This window comes from Lagopus leucura, unplaced genomic scaffold (assembly GCF_019238085.1).
Source record: "Lagopus leucura isolate 7727_CA_CO unplaced genomic scaffold, USGS_WTPT01 Super-Scaffold_810, whole genome shotgun sequence".
Classification (NCBI taxonomy): domain Eukaryota; kingdom Metazoa; phylum Chordata; class Aves; order Galliformes; family Phasianidae; genus Lagopus; species Lagopus leucura.
The window spans coordinates 11,522,286-11,532,957 of record NW_024962261.1 but is presented as its reverse complement, the minus strand read 5'-3'; the positions used below and the strand labels follow the sequence as shown (position 1 = coordinate 11,532,957).

Sequence of the window (10,672 nt, the reverse complement as noted above, 5' to 3'; positions counted from 1 at the left end):
GGAAAGGGAAAGGGAAAGGGAAAGGGAAAGGGAAAGGGAAAGGGAAAAGTAGACCCTGATATAGGAGAGAAATCCCAAGCCGGAGGGATTGGATTATGAAGCTGTTACTGCAGCTTCATAAATATTGAATACCAATTACCCCTTTAGGGGGTATTGGCACACCAACAGGAACATTTTCTGTATGCCACTCTGTCACTGCCTTTAGTTAACAGTCTGCAAGTTTGCATTAGTTCTGACCTAGGTGCCCTGGTACTGGTGGAGAAGCAGTGACAGGCTGCACCTCATGGCTTCTGGAAAGCATGGCTACGTCACTGTCGCCTTCTGCCCAACCATATCATAGGTTACTGCCTCTGTGACAGAGAGGGCCAAAGCTGTGCTTGTGTGTTAGCAGCCACAGATTGCAGTCCCTCCTCTTTCTTTGAAACCATCAGGAAGCTGAGCTCTTGCTGCCCTCCTGTGAACTGTGTTAGCCACCGTGCATAGCCACCTCCCATCCCACTGTCTTTGCCACAAATAGCCGCAACCTTTAGCTGATGGACAGGATGAGAAGCAAAGGGAAACAAATAGCTCCAAGTGCAACAGCTAGAGACAGGGCCACAGCGCAAATGAGTCAGCACAGCCCCAGCTGTACCAGCTACAGGCTGGCTTTGCTTACCGGCTGCATGCCAAAGCACAAAGGGAGAACTTCCCAACTGCTTGTCATTGTTACAGTGAGTGCAGTACAGCTATATCTAAGGCTTTGTCTTAAGACGGGCAGCATGCTGCTTCCTGTCCTTCCTGCCTGGAATTTTTCACAATCTGGGCAGCACCAGGGATGTTTTCACAACACTGGTGTATTTGGGAGCATGGCCTTTCCCCCCTGGCAGTACCTCAGATGTTGTTAAGACTGTAGTATTTCAGTACTGCTGAACAGCACTTGCAAACCTCCACTGTGGACTGTTCCACTAAGTTTCATGCAGTCTTCTACGCATTTCTTTCCCTGGTCAATCATGTGTATATGTGTTCATTTACAGTGACTTCTAGGAATGTTTTGCCATTGTACAAACACTTTCAAAGGTACTTTTTGAGTGAAGGAGGGTGCATTTTCATTGATTCTTGCTGCTGATGTTTCAGTCATCCAATTAGGAAACACAAACAATGCAATGTGACCCACACATACCAAATAAACAGGATGAGTGAGTACCTGAAATACACAGTCTGAAATTTGTTTGCATGAGCTGCTGTAAGATCAATTCAAAAACCAATCTTAGTGGAAATCAGTTTTGGAAAAAAGGCAACACATAGGTCAAAATCATTACATATTTTGTTCACAACAAAGATTACAAAGCCAGTGATTTCGTAGTATTAAGTAGCACAACCAGTGATCAATTGTAGGAAATAACCTGGGAAACCATGGCGGTGTTTGAGCTCTCAAATTCAAATTACAAAACAGAAAACTTCCTAATTTGTCCTCAGAGCATGGAAAGTAAAGTTTATTTACTATATATAGATCATAAAATCACATTTTTACAGCATTCGTAAGACACCTTAGACTACAGCATTTTGTTAATGATAATACATAATGATAAAACACTTGCTTCAGTTATATGAGATCACATATATTACATATTGTTCCAATGTGTTCTGAAGTAACATTCTGCTAATGCAACACCCCTCTTTTTCCTACGAGGAGATTCACTAATCTGCTTTCACAAAGTTAACTTGCTTTGAGATTTAATTTAAAAAAGAATAAATCAATTTTTGTGCACATTTGTATATTGTAATTCCTAACATTTGATATAATGAAACACAAAAGCAAAATAAACAGACATTCCAGAAATTGTATTTCGTTATTGCTGTGCTAAATAACCCTCCATAATTCTCAGTCTCTAAGCAAGAGCATAATCAAACTGGCCTTTCTCCAGCCCATCAAGTCCATCAGCCCAGGTTGAGGTTGGCATACTTTGGTAGGGGTCAAGCAGAATGCGGAAGCAACGAATGATGAGGATTCCCAAGAAAATAAATAACAAAATCACAAAGGCAAAGGTTGTTTTCTGTTCCAGGGTCATGCTAGAATCTGGTGTCACATTCCCAGATGGCACCAAAGTGGCAGTGAATATCTCTCCGTTCATCATCCAGGGAAGATGAAACGAATAATCCCACAGTCTCCTCCTTTTCATCATTAGTTTGCTAAGGCCATAGTAGAAGCCATTTAGATGCACTTTGTTATCTGTGGGGCAAGGGGAGAAGCAATGTTAAATGTGAATAGCCCTTTTGTTTGTTTACTTCAATGCAACTTTCTCCTAGTGAAGAATAATTAGACGAAAAGAATTAGAGAACAGTTTTGCTTGCCTCTCTGTGTCATGTATGCGAGACCTACAGGAATCTCATTTTGCTTTGTTGGTAGTGCAGAGTCCAGCCATTGGTGCTAAATGTCACCAGAACCTGAACTAGCAGCAGTCTCTCTGCTTTACCTTGTCACTCAGACTAGGGCAGAACACTTCTTCCTGCAAAGGATAAAGGAAGGTTTTGATCACACAGCTCCATTGGCTTACCTACAGAAACAGCAAGTGGGAAGCAAACTGCGTGCGCTGTTGCAGGACAGATGAACTAGATGAACTACAGTTGATAGAACCCTAAGTGGGGGCTTGAAAGACAAGTGTATTTATGGCTTTAAACACAGTGACCCAAAATGTTTTGAGGTGGGATGATTCAGGATCTGATACAGGACAGTTGAATACATGTCTCTCCAAGATGGAAGGCAGTGACCATTCAGTGTATTGTAACATTGCATCATTTAGGAGGAAAGTGCATAAACTGTTCATGTTTGAAATGAGAGGAAAATATTTAGGAAAATACCCTAAAATAAGTCAATTGATAATTGAGCTTAAAGGCGAATGTTTCCTCTTCTTACTTAAAACCACAGTAAGATTTAGAAATGTTGTTAGCAAGCACATGGTATTTATGTCATCTGCCCATTGGCACCAGAAGGACTGCCAAGACTTCTGAATGAATTTGTTTCTGGACAGCAGGGCACATGCTGCACCACCACCAGACTGGCACTTGAGCAGCCATCACCATCTGCCTGGGTGTCTGCTAGACTCTCAATTCTGGGTTCTGCATCCTGTGGGAAGGAGGAACAGCTGGATGTCAGCAGGTATGACCTGTGATACCGCCAATATTACCTGAGGTGTATCTTCAGGAAAAGGAACAAGGAAGGCTAAAGGGGGAGCTGATCTTGTCATGCCAATTGTAAGAGGAAGAAATAGGAACAGACGAACACAACACTGTGGATAATATGCACATAGTGGAACTTCTACACAGTTAGATCTGCTTTGCCACTGGTCTTGGGTCAGTCATACTGTCATATTGCTGGAATTATTCTAAAAAGTACGCCTCAAATAAAATGGAGGAATTATTAAAGCAACACAAATACTGGCAGTGCATGGCTATTATTCCCTGTTTCAATTCAATTCAGCTTCAACTGATGATCTGATGAAACAAGGAGTTCTTTGCTCACCATCGGTTGTGAGGAAATGAATGAACAAGCACCTTACGTGCTAGGGTAAGTTTAGGTTGGATACCAGAAAAAATTTATTTGCAGGAGTTGTTAAGCATTGGAAGAGGGTCCCCAGGGAGGTGGTTGAGTCACCACCCCTGGATGAGTTTAAAAAACTTTTGGATGTGGTTCTTAGGGACACGATTTAGCAGAGGGTTGTTAGAGTTAGGGTAGTATGGTTAGGTTGTGGTTGGACTCGATGAATCTTTAAAGTCTTTTCCAACCCGAGTGATTCTATGATTCTGTGATGGTTGAAAGGATAGGAAAATCCAAAATTGAAACATCCAGTCTTTTGAAAGTGTGTTTCAGATATCAGCTGACAAAAAAAATGTAGAAATGTTGGGGCTGGATGGGATTTGAATCTTTCCAATGCAAACCATTCTATGGTTCTATGATTCTAAGATTCTGTGGTTTTGTGATTCTATGATTCTAATTTGGCTTCAGGAAACTCTACAGCACACATATTATTACATCATGGACTTTAATGTTGTTAAGAATATGCTGTCAACTGTACACATATTATATACGCTTCTCCCAGACTGCAGTCTCAAGATCCAGTATCCCAGGTTTGCTCTCACATATCCAAGGGTTCTAGGAAATGCTTTCCTAGTATTTTTCTAATTGTTATCTGAATGCTGTAGGTAACTATGGGAGAAAATGACGAAGATGGAGAATCTGCAACTGTCAGGAAAGTCCAGCTTTTGATAAGCAGGTTTAAGCAGGGTCAAGCTTAGAATGCACGTAAGTCTCAGCAAACAGTATCTTTCCAGTTTTTGAAGAAACTTGACTTCAGAAAGATATATGCAATCAATGGCTCAGCAACAAGCATATGCAGTTCAATATTTTCTTTAGGTTCTGAGTAGGCACTTCTTCTTGATTATACAGAGAAGAGCCAGATAGTTGTTTTCATACCATTAAAGCTATTCACTGAATACAGGAATGGGCAGAATGTCCAATAATTTTACACTTAAGAGCTTTTCACACTCTGAATGCTAATCTTTATGCTATAGATTCTATGCAACAAAATAGCAAGACTGCATTGCAAAGCTGAAAGGAACATATTTTCTAGGCTTTGGGCAGCAGACAATTTTCTGAGTACAATCATTACACTGTATGATTGCAAGGTTTCAAGGGGCAGGTGGTTTGTCTACAGGATGGCATGGCACCTGGCATAACCACATCCTTTGCTCTGTTTGGACCACTTCTACTGCAAACTAAAACGTAAGTGAGATTGTTGTCCGTTTTCTGTGCACCAAAATAGCATTTAACTGTCCCTAGTGATACAAGTACACAGGTACTTGAAAGCAGAATGTAATTAGCTAATGACATAGAGTTTTTTTATAGGCAGAGATAATTAGTCTGGCCTGGATGCACCTTGGCACTTTGGCCACAACAGTGTGGTCTCCCACATTCCTATTCCTGTCTGCAGTAGCTGGTGAACATTGCACAGGAGATCCTGGGCCTGATATCTCATTCCCTGCCAGCCAGTGCCGATTGTGTCAGCAGAGCTTCACTGGAGCCAGGCATGATTTACTCCTTCCTGTTGAAAATGTTCACTGTCTAGGGACCACCCAGAAATGGCAACGTAATATTAAGCTGTATTTTCTTGTATGAGAATGACTGCAGTCCTCACGAGAATCTTCCAGCCTCCCGAACTCCATCCCACCTCTGTGGCTTGATTGAAGGCTGACATGAGAGAACTTTCCAAGAAGGCCAATGGCATCCTGGCTTCTATCAGAAACAGTATAGTCAGCATGAGTAGGGATCGAGTCCCACTGTACTCGATACTGGTGAGGCAGCACCTCAAGTACTGTGTTCAGTACAAGGAAGGCAATGAGGCCCTGGAGTGTGTCCAGAGAAGGGCAATGAAGCTGTGAGGGGTCTGGAGAACAAGTCTTATTGGAAGATGCTGAGGGAACTGGGATTGTTCAGTCTGCAGAAGAGGAGGCTCAGGGGAGACCTTATCACTTTCTACAGCTCCGAGAAAGGAAGTTGTGGTGAGGTGGGGGTCAGCCTCTTTTCCAATTTAATAGCAATAGGACTGAAGTTGCACCAGGTGATGTTCAGGTTGGACATGACAAAAAACTTCTTCTCAGAAAGAGTGGTGAGGCACTGGCACAGGCTGCCCAGGGATGTGTTGGAGTCACCATCCCTGCGGCTGTTCAAGAACCGTGTCACTGAGGGACATGGTGGTGATGGGTCTGCAGTTGCACTAGATGTTCATAGTGGTTTTTCCCAATATTAATGATTCTATGTTTTCTATGTTTTTAGTTTGTTCCAGTCACTGAGAAATGAGGCAAGTTATGCTATGGAAAAGTCTCAAGGTTGTTTAAAAATGAGTTGATGGATTCGTCTAGGTGCAGACCTTTTTCTCATATCTTAGATAAATATAAAAATGATAGAACAAACAGATTATCCTTCATTTAAATAACTAACCCTGCTTTTATTTTTTATTTTTATTTTTATTTTTTTAAGCACAGGCATGCTATTCAATTACTTTCTATAATGGATTCCTAGCAGATGTGACTAATCCATTGTTTAATAAGTACACAGCTGCACATCACTCTATCCGTATCAGGTTCTTATTATTATTTCTCCTTGCCAGTGTGCGCACATCCATTATGTAGTTCAATTATGCATCTTCCTGAGGTGGGGCTTACATTCTAAGATACTAAATTTTTAAAGAAACAAAGAAATGGAACTGATATTGCATACTATTAGAAGCACTGAGTCAGCATATTAGTCCTTAGTACATCCTAAGAATTAATAAACTTCATACAGTTTCAGATGCCTACCTGTAACCCACTAGGTAACTTATTAGCACACAACATGGTCAGTGTCACCAAATAACAGTTTTTTTCTAGGTAAGCCACCATGGTTTTTGAAGCTAAAATGACACTAAATTAGTTAGATAATAGAGCACCTTTCTGGGCTTTCAGCATCTCATTTGTATCAAAGTCGACTGTAGTTGAAAATAGCTCTAGAATAAAAGAATTTCCTTAGGGAAATTGTAAAGATTCTTACTTTTAAAATGGTAGGACAAATGGAAAGAATGATTTCAAGAGCTGCACCTATAGGAATAACATACTTACTAATAAGGCATTAAATGTGAATTTTTCTCTGTTGTTTAAACAGCCCTTCCTCTTATTACCATATGCAACATAAATGGCAATACAGACATGTGTGCATTTTTATTGTGAAAATCTTGTATGCTTGTGAGAAGTCACAGACAAAGAAACTGTAAGAAATCATATTCACATTTTGCTGTAATTTCACTTCCACGCTTTTTCTGAATTTCGCTGTCCTACCCATTCATAAACTTTTCAGAGATCATGTTCACGTGGTTGCAGAATGGCACAAATACTCAAAAACACAGCAAAGACTTCACAAATGACCTTCAGGCTAATCACTCTGATAAGCATTGGTGGCCCCTCATCTTCCAAAAGCAATGAGGAAGTGATAACTCAAGAAACTATTAAAGACATTCAAATTAAAATTCAATATACATAGTCTATGTGAACCTGGATTTAAAGCATTTAATGAAAAAAAAAAAAAAAAAAGAAAGAAAGAAAGAAAAAAAGGTTAAAAATAAAACACCATATAGAGTAGCAACAACTGTTTATTACTGTTTCTTGGCAGATCATTCACATTACTGTTCTATATATCACATAAAACAGGCATTTGAAATGACCAGGTTGAAAAAACCTTCCTGAGTCATGGGCATGTATGGTGCTAACTAGACCCAAGGCCAAGCTACCATTCTAATTACTTAATTATCATCTAGCCTAGTTACACTTTTGACCTTGCAGAATTTAAGTGATAAAGATTAAATTAAGTAATGATTGCATCAAGGCCAAGGCTAAACAGAATATTCTTCTCTCTGTTTCATGTAAACCCCTGAGAAATTTTCTATGCCCTTTTCTCATTCACTTGAGAATTACTGGAGTAGTGTGAGGACAGAATATGGTCTTGTGACTGTGCTAGGTGCTTCACAGTGTATGTACAAAATTTCGGTATCCTATGTTAGTGGAGCAATTGGGTTTCCATTATGAAATATCTCATGGAATGTAGCAAGCACACAACGGCGCCAAGCCCATGTGCATGATTTTCCTATACCACCCATACTAGTTTCACTGATTACTCACTTCCTTAGCTACAAAACACATGGCAAGTCTCTTCAGGCTCAAACATCTGTATGCAAACTATTTGAGCAAAGATACTCTCATGTGCTCACAGCTCAGTTGCTGTGACAGACATTTTAAGCCTGCTGTTGGTAAACAAAACTTGATTACAGAAAGGTATGAGGCTAAATATTAAATTACATATTCCCTGCCCTTGTATTAAAATTTGCCTTGCATTGAACTGTGCTTTGCAACAATCAATCACAGCACACTCTAAGTGGGTATATTAACAACACCTACCTTTTTTTATATATTTTGTCTTTTCTTGTTAAATATTTGTTATCAAACTGATATTGCTTTCTTTGCATATACATGTATGTATCATCTTGTTAACAGCTCTTTGCATGATAAATGACAATTTTGGTGTGCCCTTCAGCTGTTTACATTATTAAAGCAAATTGATAGGGTTAACTTTAGCAAAGCTAGAGAGCAATCAGCCTTTTTTTTTTTTCTAGACCATCTCTATTATGATGTACCTCGCTTCTACTTAATGCACCATGGAAGGCTGAAAGAGAAACCTCACCTTTGAAAGATTACACATACCCTAAGCTGTGTGAGGATGACTTATGCAGAAAAAAAGCCAAAGTTAGTCTAAAAGATTGGATTACTCACTGTGTTTGCTGAAGTAATTGTTAGCTTTATGAATGCTATCTGTGAAGATCTGAAAGCAAGAATCCGTGAAACAGCCAAGTATTTACACCATCCAGGAGCCTGTGCAGTGGTTTCAAATATGTACATGACAGACACTTTCCCTTCCTCTCTATTCCTTCTTCTTTTAGAAGGAGAGCATACAGGTACTCAGTCATCAGTGTTGGAAATCTTTTCTGAAAACAGTATCTTAAATGTGTGGTTGTAATAAAATAATAAAACATGCTAAAGCCTTTAAAAGCAGTAATATAATTAAAATCCTTACAGACTCTATTGTATATGAATCGGCAGATAAGCAATTTTTTGCCTTAAGTCACAAATCCTTATACCACCTCCCCACTTCCCTTCTCAAAAAAATCATTTTCAGCTCAAAATGACATGGAATAGTAAATGATAAATTCTAATATGCTTTCTGAAAAGAAAACAGCAACATAACTGATACACATAACAAACAGCAACATAATTGGTGCACATTCATTTAATTATTGTAAATTTTAAGTCAAACGTCAATATTCCTGATGTACTCTGTAGAGTTATTGTATCTAGATGGTATTAATCTTGCATATATAATATAAGAGTTGTAAGTTTTTAAAATAAATAAGGAAAATTAGATAATCAATTTCTGTGAAAAAAATACCTTGATCTAGTTGAGAGGAAACCTGACCCATTTCCCACTGCAGCAGTTACAGGTAGTTACAAGTTGTACTGTTAGTTTCCATTCTTCTGTACATTTCTTCTGTTTCTAAGCACAAAAGATCAGGATTGCAAAGGCATTGATGAAAACACAACTTCAAAACCTGCCTTTTAAAGGCTTAGATTTTCTTTTCAAAAAAATAAAAGCAAACTAGAAGGAGAATCATATTCATGTGTTAGAAGCAATTGTCTGACAATGCTGTAGTTCTTTAAAGGGAAGCTACAATTTCAGTTCTGCCTCAGCAACACTTCTGTGGATTCTGCTTCACTGAGTACAGCAGTAGCCTAGCAGGCTGTCTGAAACCATCTTTAGCTGAACATTAACATTCAAAAGGTGTACAAAAAAAAAAAAAAAAAAAGAAAGAAAAAGGCAGGGGATATTCCCACATACATATGCATACATATATTATATATATATATATATATATATATTCCCAGAGGTATAGTCTGCTAGTGTTTCTCTCTTATTCTGTATTGATTGTTGTCAGTAACCTTTCTTTATTTTGGCAGTAAATTCACCTTTTATCAGACAGTCTCCATTGATGACAATTTGTGATCTTCTGTGAAATACATTAACCTTTTCAAATTGGTTATAAGCTATAAATTAAAAATAATTTATAAATATATGAATCAATACTTACTAAACTTCAGTGGATCACATGCATACCAGTGGTGCATTTTCTTAGAAAATAAACTGACCTTAAAATGCAGTATGCTCACTAATATTTACTGCTCAACTTTTATCTAGAGGTTTTTGCCCTGGGAGTTGTTCTTGTTTCCACCTACTAAAGCTGCCCTTGATATAGCCACATTTTATTTTGAGGAATAATAACTAAAGCAAGAAGGTTCCTGTTTTCCTTTCCCATGGGAAAATAAAGCCGGTTTCAGTATGTCAGTCACATAGACTCATTAAAAAATTTAAGGTGTTTTTTCCCCCCAAAGTTTCTACTTACTTAAAAACAGATAAAACCACACACAGAGATTCCTAACCATTCAGGGGTGACAGAACGTCATTCATTCTTATCTTTTAAGAGTACATATCCCATCCTGCCATAGATCAAGAAAGGAATATGGGATAGTAATCTCTTTTCATTTTTCATTCAGATTTCTGATATGGAAAATGGATTTGAAGCTCAAATCCAAACAATCTTCCTTTCTCTGCCCAATGTGCATTTTCCTGTGGAAGCATCCTTTATTTAGAACTCTAACTTTGCCAACTGCATTGTGGTTGGCAGGGTTAATGTTGTGGAGTGTGGGACCATGGTACTGTGCATTTTATAGGACAAAATATGCTTTCACAGATAAGAAAAAGCTGCTGTTTAGATTACCACAATGCAGAGATGATCATTTTGTGGACACCCATGTACAGAGAAACCCACACTCCCGTGGGGGACTATTTTAAAGCCATTCACAGCCTGTCTTCTCATGCTTTACACAGTGAAAGAAGGAAGCACCTCTTTTCACTCTTTTCTACCTCCTTGTTCTCCTTTACACACAGACATTCATCACTCTGATGTGTTGTTCTGCATCCTCTGAGTCCCTCAGGATCTTTTTGCTGTAGACTGGCTTCAGAAATGGGTATCTTAGGCCCACTGCTTCTCTCCTTGTGGGT

At 38.8% G+C, this 10,672-nt stretch overlaps 1 protein-coding gene across 1 annotated transcript; it reads right to left on the bottom strand.

Annotated features, from left to right (window-relative positions):
* Positions 1–1,773: 1,773 nt before the first annotated feature.
* Positions 1,774–9,095, bottom strand: CTXN3 (cortexin 3). Its single transcript, XM_042866298.1, has 2 exons — positions 9,005–9,095; positions 1,774–2,209 (listed from the first exon to the last, which is right to left on the bottom strand). Exons 1-2 carry the CDS (start codon positions 9,033–9,035, stop codon positions 1,869–1,871), a joined length of 372 nt encoding a protein of 123 aa, XP_042722232.1. The 5' UTR covers positions 9,036–9,095; the 3' UTR covers positions 1,774–1,868.
* Positions 9,096–10,672: the final 1,577 nt, after the last annotated feature.